This window comes from Cyanistes caeruleus, chromosome 6 (assembly GCF_971803275.1).
Source record: "Cyanistes caeruleus chromosome 6, bCyaCae1.hap1.1, whole genome shotgun sequence".
Taxonomy (NCBI): domain Eukaryota; kingdom Metazoa; phylum Chordata; class Aves; order Passeriformes; family Paridae; genus Cyanistes; species Cyanistes caeruleus.
The window spans coordinates 65,486,311-65,500,202 of NC_141706.1; the positions used below are offsets into that span (position 1 = coordinate 65,486,311).

The 13,892-nt window shown below is 39.8% G+C and overlaps 1 protein-coding gene across 2 annotated transcripts in view; it reads left to right on the top strand.

The window, feature by feature from the left end:
- Positions 1 to 13,892, top strand: part of WDHD1 (WD repeat and HMG-box DNA binding protein 1) — a 27,230-nt gene extending 13,338 nt beyond the window's left edge. For both annotated transcript variants that reach the window (XM_086895521.1, XM_086895520.1), the window contains exons 13-26: positions 137 to 321; positions 1,406 to 1,647; positions 2,126 to 2,263; positions 3,169 to 3,325; positions 5,064 to 5,178; positions 6,469 to 6,600; positions 7,086 to 7,303; positions 8,720 to 8,850; positions 9,499 to 9,558; positions 10,392 to 10,435; positions 10,570 to 10,728; positions 11,101 to 11,240; positions 12,279 to 12,414; positions 12,986 to 13,892. In XM_086895521.1, coding sequence (XP_086751647.1) covers positions 137 to 321; positions 1,406 to 1,647; positions 2,126 to 2,263; positions 3,169 to 3,325; positions 5,064 to 5,178; positions 6,469 to 6,600; positions 7,086 to 7,303; positions 8,720 to 8,850; positions 9,499 to 9,558; positions 10,392 to 10,435; positions 10,570 to 10,728; positions 11,101 to 11,240; positions 12,279 to 12,414; positions 12,986 to 13,186 — 2,058 coding nt within the window. In that variant the 3' untranslated portion in view covers positions 13,187 to 13,892. The remainder of the gene's footprint in view (positions 1 to 136; positions 322 to 1,405; positions 1,648 to 2,125; positions 2,264 to 3,168; positions 3,326 to 5,063; positions 5,179 to 6,468; positions 6,601 to 7,085; positions 7,304 to 8,719; positions 8,851 to 9,498; positions 9,559 to 10,391; positions 10,436 to 10,569; positions 10,729 to 11,100; positions 11,241 to 12,278; positions 12,415 to 12,985) is intronic.

The following is a 13,892-nucleotide window of genomic DNA, read 5'->3' on the forward strand; positions in this document are numbered from 1 at the left end:
TTTTTCCAGCCTTCCACCCACTCTGCTTTCAGATAAAATAATTACAGCAGGCTGGTTTAGGGCAGTCTATCTGATGGGTTTAGGGCATTTGATGTGATTTGGTTTTTTTTGGGGTGTGTGTGCTTCCTTTTGCCAGGTGTGGAACTCGGTTGGAATCATTCGCTGCTACAACGACGAGCAGGACAACGCCATAGACATCGAATTCCACGACACCTCTGTGCATCATGCCACACACCTCCCCAACTCCCTGAGCCACACCATGGCTGACCTCTCCACTGAAGCCATTCTGCTGGCCTGTGAGAGTACAGAGGAACTTGCAAGGTATGGCCTTGCTCTGCAAAACCCATAATAGGGAGCTGCTATCAACTTGTTTCTAATATTTCGGCTTTTATTATCAGCTTCTATCAATTTTGAGCTTTTTGGCTTTTGATCATGCTTTTTATTTATGGGACCACTTTCAAGGAGGATTTTAGCTTCCACCTACTTGAAGACTTCAAGAGTACTGAAAAATGTAATTTGTTTCTTGAGAATTTCTTTTAAATTCCTTTTTCAAATGTATATGTACTGGAAACTTCACACACTTTGCAGGCTCAAAGGGCATTGTAAACATGAACAATAGTTTTTCAATCTGCTCAGATTAAAGATCAATCATAAGGGTTCAGCTATTTCTTTTCACACTGTTGCTAAGGAGATGTTTGATGATACCCATAATAATTTCAAGTGTGAAGAACACAAGTTTATGAAAACCACAGAAAGATTTAAGCAGCTGGGCCAGCTAAACTCTGTTCTTGCATTTAAGAACAATTTCAACAGTATTTTGTTGCTGGTTTCTGTGGAAATGTCTTGAAGAAAGAGCTTTTGTCTTATTTTCACACATACAGCCTTGTGGTAAGTTGAAAAGCACCCTTTAAAAGTATTATTTGCTATATTTTGATTGTCTGATTTTGAAAGTGTCAGTGTTTTTCTCAATGGAAATGGGTAACCTCTCAAAATCACTATGTCTGTGGATTGGTCATAGGCAGTTTTCAATTATTAAGAACTGAAGTTTCTAATCTTTTTCTCCCTTTGAAAGAGAGCATAACATGACTGACTTCTAATGAGGGCTGATATTCAGGGTGCCAAGGAGTATATTTACCTGCTTCTATCTAAAAAATCTCCCCTCAGACCTTTCAACTGTCTGTGCTTCAGGCTTTAGAGGCTTCAGATCTACAGTGCTGGAGGTCAAGCTGGCTCTTCAGTTTTTGAATAATAAGAGCAACACCTTTGCAAATGATCACTTGAAATTTGTAGTGCCACCTGAAGTTCCATCAGAGATCTCTGATAAAAATTTAATATACCAGTGTATTTTCAGATACTGTATTTACTTCATGTTGAGATGTTTGTTGGTTCTTTGTCTCTGCCTTAGCAAGCTCCACTGCATCCATTTTGGCTCCTGGGATGCCAACAAGGAGTGGACTGTGGATATGCCAAAGGATGAGGAGATTGAGGCCATCTGTCTGGGTCAGGGCTGGGCTGCCTGTGCCACCACTGCCCTGCTGGTCCGTGTGTTCACAGTTGGAGGAGTTCAAAAAGAGATTTTCAGTCTCCCAGGCCCAGTGGTGTCCATGGCAGGACATGGAGAGCAGCTGATGGTTGTTTATCACAGAGGTAATTTTCTCCTTTTGCCCTTTTTTGAACTTGGGTTGTTTACAGTCCTCACCTCTCACTGGCTTCTCACACTGGTTAATTTGTTTGTAATCACCAGAGAGTGTTTTCTGCTTCTTCATGGTGTTTCTGCTTTTCTGGGTGATGCTTTTACAAACACATCCATCACAACCCATGGATCTGTGACTTCTGACAGCAGAGCCTGTGTTTGATATTGGGATTCTGAGATTAAACTGTGGGGAAGGGGAGAATTTTGCAACAGTAAAATTAATATATTAAATTTGGGGTTCAGATGTGCCAGAAGGAATTACAACAGGAAATTAAGGAAGTTGTTGTTATGCACATCTCCTGTGTCCAAAATATCAAATAGTCTGACAGTGGTATCCATGGGTGATGCTGCATTAGAATTAATTTCTGATTCAAAACTAATATAGCCAATTCTCCTGTTTTTTAACACAGTCATTGAATAACTTCTCCCTAGGTACTGGGTTTGATGGGGACCAGTGCCTTGGGGTACAGCTGATGGAGCTGGGAATGAAGAAAAGGCAAATTTTGCATGGAGACCCTCTTTCTCTTACAAGGAAATCCTATTTGGTGTGGGTTGGATTCTCTGCTGAAGGTATGAAACACCTGCATGAGAAGTGTTGAGAAATTCTGATACTGCAGGGGGGATTACAGGAAAACTGGAGAGGGACTTAGGACAAGAGGAAATCTTTCCCTGTCAGAGGGCAGGGAGAGATGGGATATTGGGAAGAAATTCTTCCCTGTGAGGATGGGCAGGCCCTGGCACAGGGTGTCCAGAGAAGCTGTGGCTGCCCCTGGATTCCTGGAAGTGTCCAGAGCCAGGCTGGATGGGGCTTGGATCACCCTGGGATAGTGGAAGGTGTCCCTGCCATGGTAGGGGGTGGAACAAGATGATTTTTAACATCCTTTCCAACCCAAACCATCCTGTTATTCTATGAATAAGTTTGGCTAATTAATGCCCTCTCAATATTGTAGATCTTAGGGCTTGAACTTTTTCTTCCAACCTCCTCAACAGTAAACAAAATTATGTTTTTCTATTCTTTCAATATATTTGTCAGAAATCTTTAATATTTTCCCATTGTTCTCCTGACTGGTTTTCCTGCTCAGCCAAAAGAAATAAACTGTGTTAATACACCATAAAAGCACCCCAACCTCCTAAAGTTGGTAGCTTGGGAGGACCTTTTATAATAAACATAAAAAGTAATTGTATAATAGCTGATTTCCTTTGGGAATCTGTCCAAGCAGTATAAATTCGATTTCTCCATGAAATATTTTAATTTTGAACTTATCAGTTGACCAGCAGTGATGTTGGCTGACAGAAGGTGGCGCATCTTTCCAAGGAAACTGCCTTTTCCAAACTCATTTGTGCTGTGTTTGGGGGTGAGGATGTCGTATCTGAAACGTGTAAACCATCATTTCCCAGCTGTATCCACCAGTCCCATCGTGCTGGGTTGTAATTTGCTGCCTTTGAGAGGAAATGCTCTGGTTTATAACAAACAGGTACCCCTTGTTACGTGGATTCCGAGGGAATCGTGCAGATGCTGAACCGAGGACTTGGCAACACTTGGATTCCAGTGTGCAACACCAGAGAGCATTGCAAAGGGAAATATGATCATTACTGGGTCGTTGGCATCCATGAAAATCCCCAGCAGCTCAGGTCAGATAATTCACTAGGAAATGCTTTGTTTGTCTTGGCTTTCAATCCTAGAGAATCCCTTTTCAATCCCTTTTTACAGGGAGAAACTGCAAACTTCAGCTGGTGCTGAAACAGGTGCCTGCTACATTTGCACAGCAAATGGTAAATCCCCAAATAGAATTCTGCATGGAGGATTCACTATTAAACTGGTTTTGAGTAACTCATTAGAGTTTTATAATTTGTAACAGATTAATTGGCTCAGAGATGTGTGTGCACTTTATTGACACATTCATAAAACTGCATTTTTCTAGAGAAACTTTCTAAAGTTATGGTGACTTTTAGAAATCTACTCCTGCTTTTGATGGTTTTTGTTGTTTTTTCTTTTTTTCACAAGTTTTTGGGGGTTCTTGGTATCTTCCAACCCCACCCCGTTTTCCCCTTTTTTGACTTTGAAAAGAATCCAATCCTGTAACTCATCTGCATCATCAGACATAGATAAATCAGAGCTGTCTGATTTAAATTATATTAATATTTAAACTGTGGCCTTGAAGAACCATTCTGGATGCAAAATTGCTCAAATGTTTAGCTGAAAGCTAACAATTTCTTTTTAAAATGTTACACTGCTGTGTCTAAATAACTGTTTCTCTTTAGTGTGACCTGCATGCTGGATATTTTGTTGCTAAGCTTTATTTGTGGCCTTTTTTATTCAGTGATCTGTGTCCTTTTCCTACCAGGTCAGAAACCATTAGCTCACATATTTTAACAAAATTTAGACTCTCTTACTTTACTAATTATGGACAATTGTAGAGTTTGATGAGAGACTGCATTTTATTTAAACTTATGTGGCATTCTTTATAATACTCTGCTTTTTTGGGCTAAGGGAAATAATTTGATACCTCTGCTTAAAAGTCACTTCCCTGCCTGTTTCTCCCTCTAAACCATTATGTTTGCCTCTAGAAAATTCACCAAAAATGTGCAGGTCACATCACATTGATAAGATGGTTAACTGTGAGTCTCTCATCATGAGTTTTTCCTTCTACTCCAAGAAAGAGAGTGCTGCTCTCTGAATTGCAAAGAACATTTTACTCAAAGCCAGCAGCATAATGAAGATAAGGAGGGGGGAGGGTTGTTGTAGAAACACCACATGCCTTAATTAAGAGATAGCCAGAACACTGATGCTTCCTGTTCCTTTTTTTTCAAGTCTCTGAAACAGCAGCTTAGAAACCCAGATGTTTTTGTCAATGCTGCATTGGTGCTGCAGGAAGCACAACTCTTCCCCAGTCAATGGTTTGCTTAAGTGATTGTTCCCAGAAATTACTCCTTTCAATATAATGAAACAATAAGTCTGTGCCTTCAGTTATTCAGTGGTTTCTGAGTTTAATATGTTGCATTTACTCTTTGTAACAGCTGTTAAATCAAACATTATGTGAGATCAAGATCAGAGTGGGTTATGTGCCACATTTGGATTTTAAAGTGTGAACAAGAGCAGCGTGTGCCTTGCTGGTTTTGAAATCTTTTCTTGCTTGCCATGTAAAGATAACCCTTTATGCACATTAAATACAGCAGTCTTAAATACTAATTGTAAAATACTAATAATACTACTAATAATACTCAATACTAATACATTGCTGTATTTAAGCCAGTCATTTAATTGCCACTTTCCCATGGACAAATCCTCAAATTATCTTGCTGCTTAGGAGACCTGTTTCAGATGTGGAACATCTGGTGAGTGTGGCTGTGTTTTGTTTCCTGTGCACAGGTGTATTCCTTGTAAAGGAGCCCGGTTCCCTCCCACCCTGCCACGACCTGCTGTAGTAATCCTGCCTTTTAAACTCCCTTATTGCCAAGCTGAAACAGAGAAGGGGCAGATGGAGGTATGGAATGGTGTGGGGTCCACAGCTGGGAGGCTCGGGTGTCCCTGGAGTGGGGATTATCTAAGACCCCTATTAATCACCTCTGCTGTGAAAGAGGACAGTGCAAACCCTGAGTAAAACACGTGGACAAGTGGATTATTTGGGTTCAGTGTATTGTGGAGCTTTTCTGGTTTGGTTCACAGCTGTTTCCAAGTGAACACAAAATAAAACAGGCAAAGCTGGTGCAAAGTTATATTTACACATGATCTGTTTCTGACCAGTGAAGTATTTCTCACTCTTGTTTCTTTAGTGGGTTGTGATAACAGATTTGGGGATCCCAGGCAAGATGCTCTTGAAAATGTCTGGGTTTTACTATTTTAGGCATAACAAAATTTTTAAAAGATGTACTAAGTATCCAGATTCATAATCACTGAAAACACAGGTCTTCTGGCTTGGATAATTTAGAGGCTGGTTGAAGCAAGATGTGCCTGTGGACAACTTCTAGAAAAATAACTGTATTTATTCTTCAATTTTTATTAGTTTAAATATTTCAGACCTGTGATGCTCAGCTGTAATGCACAAAAGAGAAATGAACATAGAATTCTAACCTCAGCCTTTGAACAGTTAAATGCTATTTGAAATTTATTCTCTTTGATAGAAGTGTAGATACAAAGTTTCAATAGTAAACACGCTGTCATTTTTAATGAATTCTCCCTCATTTGGTTAAGTGTTTTGTTCTTTATCTGATAAAGTATGTTTGCCATTCCTCCCTCTACCCAAAATAATGGGATGAGAATGCCAAGAACTGTTAATTTGGCTTGAGGGAATGTGTGTAGGTAAAGAAAAGTTATTCTAATATATCTGATGAAAACATACTGGTTTTGAATAACTTTATAATTATTTTGAACAAGGCTAGCCTTATAGTTTCTGTTTATGTGTCTCTCAGGTAAACTCCTAAGTTTCTGGAATACTTCCAGTTTGCTGTGGGATAGCAGATAAAAGAACTTATTCTAGAATTGTCTATCTTGATAGTATATTGATGAACATGTAGGTTTCATCCTGCTGCAAGCCTGTAAAATAAATGGAATTCAACATATATGGCAACTGTCAGGATCAGTTTGTATAAGTGTGGTTGTTATCCATCTTTTCCTTCGTAAGCATTGACTTGAAAGAGAATTGTCTACCCCCCACCCTCATTATCAGAGGAAGGGGAAATTTAAGAATAAGTGGATAAAATACATTGTAAATTATTAGGCATTATGTTTTTTCCTCTCTGAATTCCAACACTCATCCTTCTCCCTTTTTTTTCAGGAACAGTACTGGCGTTCTGTTGTATTTCACAGCCACGTGGATTACTTGTCAAAAAATGGCTATGATTTTGATGAAAATGCTAAAAATCAGGCAGTGAAAGAACAGCAGGAACTTCTTATGAAGATGTTTGCTGTAAGTACAAATACATGATAGAAAAAATCCCTGAGATTTATCCCTGAGACTGGAGGTGCTAAGGGCCAGGCTGGACAGGGCTTGGAGCAATCTGGGATAGTGGAAGGTGTCCCTGCCCATGGCAGGGGGTTGGAATGAGATGAGCTTTCAGGTCCCTTTCAACACAAACCATTTTATGATTCTGTAGTTTATTTGTAGATGGCATCTGATGTAAATGCTGATGTGATTCCTCTTATTAGGAGTCTGGCTAGTGATTGGCAGTCCAGCTAGTTCAGACTCTGACAAAAGGTGGGCTGCAGGTAATCTTGTCTATCAGTGTGAAGGGTGGAGGGGAGAAGGAAATAAAAAAGCTTTTACTTTGATCTTTAGCTCATGATTGTTGATAGCTTGTCTTTATTCATTCACTCCACGATATTCCTACTCCTGGAGTCTTGAGGGAGCTGTGGAATTGAGGTGTGTGACTCCCCAGGCTTCTTCTCTTGCAGCTTTCCTGTAAGCTGGAGCGCGAGTTCCGCTGCGTGGAACTCGCTGACCTCATGACCCACAACGTGGTGAATTTGGCCATCAAATACGCCTCCCGCTCCCGCAGGCTGAACTTAGCCCAGCGCCTCAGCGAGGTGGCTGTGGAAAAAGCCTCAGAGCTGGCAGCAGCACAGGAAGATGAGGAGGAGGAAGAGGATTTCCGACAGCACTCGAACGCTGGGTAACGCGAATTTCAGTGGCGGAAAAGCTGGGGTGGTTTTTACTGCTCTGTTGATGTTTGGATGCACCTCTCTGGCCCACAGTTTGCAGGGTATTGGTGGGTGAAGTGACACTTGGAGATGCTCTGATTGTAAATGAATACCTGTGAGGTGGCACATCCTTGTTGGTGTCTTGTGAGGACTCCTCAGTCCCAGGATACCAGCACAGAGAGAAACATCTCCTGGTTTCCTGTGTGCCTGTGTCCAGCAGCCTCAGAGCCACAGCAGGCTCAATACTAAGTTACTCTGACTGGAATTTTCTCTTCCCACCTTTCCCTACCTTTGGTTATTTGGCTCCCACCTATTTTTTTAGCTCTGTCTCTCAATCTTGATTCATTTCACACCTATCTTAAAATCCTATCTTTCCCCACTCATCCCTTTTTTTTCAATATCCCATCTCAGTTTATTTTATTTAGTCTTATTCCCTACTAACTAATCCAAACTCTTCAAAACTATGGGACATACTGCAGGTTGGCTTTGCATTCTTTTTCTCTTTGGGCTATCAGTCTTTCCTACCTGCATCTGCTTTGTATAACACGATGAGGAAAAAGGTATGTGTGTGTCTTGGTGGTTTTTTTAAAAATTGTTACAGGATTGTTTTTTAACATATTTAAATTAATAATAATAATATATATTTATATTCATTGATGTCATATTGTTGGAAGCAATGTCTTCCTATAGCAATTTTATGTATGAAGTTTGGGACTTATTTAAGCAAAAGGAAGTGATAAGTCCCTGAACTTATCTGTAGCCTTTTCCTTCTTCTTCTGTGTTAAATTGCAGTCAAAACTCGTTTCTAAATAACTCTGGCTTGTTCTTCTGGATCGTGTGTGGAAGCTTTAATCCCATGTCTGCAACTTCAACCACTCTGAGGGTTAAAATCCATCACAAACACTGTTTTGGTAGAAAGAAATGGGCCTTTTGTTCATATATGTAACACAGATTTTGGTAATTGGCAAACTTTAGGAGGAAAATGCAAGAATTGTGCATCCTACTATACTGGGAATTTGGAGAATAATCAGATTAAATTTTAAAACCTGGTGCCTTCAGTATGAAATTATATATCCATTTTCCCATCTGTGTCTATATTCATGGATGCAGAAAAGTAATCTGATGATACTGGAGGTATATATGTTTACATGGAGATTACAGAAGGTCTTTAATATTTGCATTTATATTTGTTGCAAAGTGTTCTGGCAATAAAATTATGGAGTGGTTAATGAATCTTTAATCATCACAGTTTAATCAAGGTATAATGCACATATGCCAAATGTTATTGTTCTTATTGCCTAAATTAGGTAAGTGAGCTTGGTATCTGTTGTTTGTTTTCCTTCTGAATTTAGTGACCACTTCCTTTCTGCTGAATTCCTTCCTTTTAGTTACAGCAGCTCTGCCACGAAGTGGGGTCAGCTGCCAGGCAGGAATGTGCAGCAGGACCAAGAAGTGGAAGATGCTGAAGAAATTGATGCCTGTGAGGAAGCAGAAGAAACCCCAGAAGTGCATAAAGAGAGTAAGAAAAAATATGTTCTCTGAACAGACTGGGAGTTATCCAGATAACTTTTGCAGACTTAATAAGGAATTAAGTGGCTCCATATTCCAGCCTGTGCCTGCAGTTACTGCAGAGAAACAAGTTCACTGTGCTGTGTCACAGCTGTGTGTGCACTGTGCTCAGTATCCATTAGAGGGGCCCTGGGGGATTTTTTCCTGTTGCCTGATTTTATTCCTGAAGGACTGGCTCACTTTCTAATCAGTTGCTTTGGTTTCAGCTCCAATCTTGCAGGAGTTGGATTGATTGAGTAGTTTGCTGGGTACACTTTAAGGAATAAGCTTAAGGTTTAAGAAATAAATTTACAACTCTTAATCTAGGTAGAGGTGACAGATAGTTTTGTAAAAGTGCTTGTACTGTCTGAAAATGAAAAGTCATGCTTTAAAATATAGATAATTTTACTGTAATCATGGACTCACAGAATGGTTTGGGTTGGAAGGGACCTTAAAGATTATCCAGTTGCAGCCCTGCTGCCAAGACCAGGGACACCTTCCACTAGACCAGGTTGCTCAAGCCCAGCCTTCCTTACTTGTCTGTTTGGTTTGATTTTTTTAAGGAATTTATGCTACAATATTTTATTGCATTTAAATATGTACTCCTTTCTTTCTTCAGAAGAGCCAAATAGTTTCTCCAAAAGTGTCACTTCAGCAGAGGTGACTACTCCAAAGCCTGGTGAGTAAATCATTAATTCCAGGACAAAAGGATGACACCTTTGTCATTCTTCACAATATCTGCTCCTGTTTTTTATCCTTTTTTCTCTCATTACTAATTAAATTTAGTGCATAGCAGTGTTGTCAAATGGTAAATTCACAGAATTACCAAACCCACAGAATCCATGGGCTGGTTTGGCTTGGAAGGAACCTTAAAGCTCATCTCATTCCAACCCCCTGCTATGGGCAGGGACACCTTCCACTATCCCAGATTGCTCCAAGCCCTGTCCAAGCTGGCCTGGTCACACTCATTGCTCTCATGTTTTTAAGAGGTTCCCTATTCCTGTCTTCACCACCTAATGATGTTCCTTAACACTGTTCTGATGGCCTTAGCTGTGCCAAATGCTGAATCAGTGCCTGCCTGGCTATTCCATGAAGGCATTCTTTGGGACAAGGGAGAAATGAGAACAGTGGTCAATGGATTTGTTTCACTAATCACAGAAACATTTATTACTTGCAAGGCAGAGTGAGAAATCCTGAGGTAGAACTGTGAGTGTGGGCAGGCAGGGGCAGAATGTGACCTCCAGCAACCTGCCAACCCTTGAGCAAGAATAATAGGAGTGGAAACGGATTTGGGAGTGGAGGAAATACTGGGTCTTCCTCTGGGTTTGTATTTTAAGCTGTTGGTCCTGTGTGGCATTTCTGATAACTAAGAATAGCTGAGCACGTACAGCATAACCTTCACAGGGTTATTAAAGTCTCTCTCTACTCATCTAAAATGTGCACATTGTCTCAAAGATTTGGATATATGTGTGAGTGCAGACATTTTTACATTCTTTTTTCTCTCTGAAATAGCTCTGGTTGCATCCAGCAGCCGAGGACGAGTGAATCCATTTAAGGTAAGAATTTTGCAGCTGGGTCGATTGCGATGCTCTGCAAATCCAGATTCTGTCTGGAGTTTCCAATATAACAGATACTTTGGAGAGCAACATGACAGAAAATAAATAAAACACCTATTTATTTATTTTGCTAGGTGTCACCCAGCAAAAAGGACCCAATGGCCCCCTCAGTAAATATTTTAGACAATATGACCAAATACTCAAAGAAAACATCTTCATCTGGCAGTCGAGCTGTAAACAAGCAGAACCCTCCAGTTATAAAGCCTCTGACTCCCAAACCCAAGACCAAACAGGTAATGTCTGTAGTCTTTCTTGCATCATTTCAGTGAAGAAAGAACAAAAAATGGAATTTTACCAGCTTTTATCCAAGTATGAAACCCTGTGAGTGAAGCAGCAGGATTCATTTAAGCATAATGCAAAAACTATGATGGCACATAAAACAGCAGAAAAAAAAGATCAGTTTACTTTCTGTACTGGGCCTTGTGCTTTTATTTTAAATCATGTAAACATCTGCTGTTCTGAAATTGGATGGACTAGATACTCTGTTAATGCAAGTGATTATTATATCTTTAGAAAAGGCTTGGAGTTTGTTAGGCTACATGGTACATGTTGTCTGAGGGTGAGGTGTTTTTACTTTTTTTCATTCTTATTCTTGATTTCTGTAGGTTTTAGCAGCCTCCTTCTTCCAGGCTCGCACAGCTGCATCTAATTCTGGTGAAAAAATAGTGGAACAAAGAGAACAAAAAGCAGGAAACGAGTCCCAAGAAACCAAAGTCACTGCACAGGAAAACACTGAAAACAGAAGGTGAGAGATACTTGCATCTCAGTGCCATATTCCAATTTTGATAGAAATGCAAGTTCAAAATCTGTTCTATTTCTGAAGATGTTGGACTGGCCAAAGAAATATAACATGAATATTAAAGTTTAGCTCATAAGTTGTCACATTCGTAAATCCACTTGAAAAATGTGGGAGGGAATAATAAATGAGCTCAAACTATAATAAATAATATAATAAGTGGGTTCAAACTATAATTTTGGGGCTCTAAGCAACAATTTTTGCCTTGATACTACTTGTAATGACCTTTGATAAATGAAACCATGCTGCTGTGTCAGTTCCAAGTATAGGAAATACTGAAGTTTCAACAGCTCTAGAAAATGTCCAAGTCTCAAAGCTAAGGGTCTTATGTGAAAGAGTAAAAGCTTTTATTTTGGTGGCCTTTTAAAAGAGAAGGTCAATAAATACCTGAATTGCCTGAGGAGCTCATCTTTTCCTAGCTCAGGCTCTAATCTGTCTTGTTCCTGGGAAGCAGATGTATTTCCTAACAATTGCAATCCTCATGAAATCTGCATAATTACGATCATGTTTCATTTAGGCTTCATTTAGCTGAGGAAGATGAAGGTAGTTATTACTCATTTGGACTGGCATTCTTTTTGTTAACCTTTACAGATGATGTTCCACAACAAGTGGCAAGGAGAGCTGTGAGAAGGATGAGCTGAGCTGTGCTAATGAATGTGCTCTATTTTTAGATTGATGGGACTCTGTCAGAAAGGAAGAGAGCCATTATGCTTTGTCATTCTAAAACTAGAATGTTAATCTCCATATATAGATATATATATATATTTATATATATATGTATATCACAGTTTTTAATAAAAATGCTTGACTTAGTCTTGTCAGCATGTTCTCTGAGCACCCTGCAATGGGACAGAGGAGGCTGCTGCTCTGAGAGGTCTTCTGAGAAAATAAAAACCCAGTTAGGTGCTGCTCAGAAATGTTGCTTTGGGAGGATGTGGTTTTCCTATAATCTTCTTAACCAGACAATTTTTTGTGTGCTTGCTTTAGACCAAAGACAGGTTTCCAGATGTGGCTAGAAGAGAACAGAGCAAACATTTTGACAGATAATCCTGATCTGAACGAAGCAGAAGTAATAAAAGAAGGCATGAGTCGATTTAGAATGCTGACATCAGAGGAAAGGATGGTAAGAAAACATTCTCTAATTCTGTGGGTTTCATAATTTCTTTCCCTCCAGTGAATCCCTTGGTTATTTTCAGTTAGGAATTTTTTCTTGAAAATCCACTCTTGTCCATCTTTATGGATTTCAGTTTTGAATTGTGCCATGATCTATGACATATAATTTATGAAAATATAAACTGAATTATAAGCAATATCAGAAAGCAGCTTTTCCAATGTGAAGCTTGTGAGAGGAATGTAATCAATGAACAAATAACAAAAGGAATGACTTTAAAGTCACATAGCCAGGTTCCATTTACTGGGGATTAAATTTGTTCTAATTTAACTTGTTGGGCCTTTTGGGTTTCTCATTTCTCCAGAAAGACAATTAAGAACTTCAGTTTCATATCCAGTTTCAAAAGAAGTCCAGTTTTGAAGGAGAATGTTGTTAGAAGAAAGTGAGGAAATAGTTCCTTACTTAATCCCTGATAGTTCTTCATAGGAATTATTTCAGTACCTTAAAATCAGAGTAATAATGTGTATAAAACAAAGTAGTGAGTTTTGTGGCCTAATTTGTAGTTTTCTGTTCTCCTTCAAAGGTGTGGACTGAGAAAGCAAGAGGAGGAAGCGTTGGTGACTCAGCAGAAGACAAAAAGCGAAAGCGTCTCACAGCTGAGGAAGATGAAGTGAAAAAGAGCCAGGAGCAGAAATCCGAGGACACAAATGTATCCAAAAAATCCAAGCCTTTAGATCCATCCACAAACAACAGATTGTCATCTTTTGCCTTCAAGCAGAGCTAGATGAAGTGATGCCTTCTCAGTGTCTGTGTTCTGAAAGCATTCGTGGAAGAAATCCCTCTGTGTTGAGGAATTGGCTGCTGAGCTCGAGGAGCACTGGCAAAAAGAGTGCCTGGCTCCAAATAGTCTGTTAGAAAGTGTTTTATTATGAATTTTTGAAAGGAATGCTGAGTTCCCTCTCACAGTCTTTTACAAGTTCCTGCTCATGGGTCTGTTCCCCAGCAGCACAGCCCTGAGCAGCGCTGTGTAGCTGTGGTACACCCTGTGTGCCTTGATACCAGTGATATTGGGTGCTGAATGCAGCTTAATCCTTCTGGGGAGGGTAAACTACATCCAAAATCTGCCCTGTGGTTTTAGAGAGGCAAAATAATGGCTTCCCTACCCATCCCTACTGCCTTGAGAGTAAGACACTCAAGGGAATGGGTGTGAGGGCGAGAAAGCTGAACACCAGCAGCTTGTTAAGCTGCATTTTCAACACCTATGGCAGTGGCAGAGCCTGATATGGGCAGGGGTAGAAAACCAGAGTAGAAGCTGAGTTAGGAAGGTCAGGTGTGCAAAGCCAAACCATTCCAGACTGTGCAAAGGTGCTTTCCCAATCCCTGCCTCAGCAGGATCCAGAAACTGCTCAGAACTTGTAATGTTTCTAACGTTTGTTTCTGTAATATTTGTTTCTTTAAATAAAATATGGCTTTTTCTTTGTTTAAGGTGA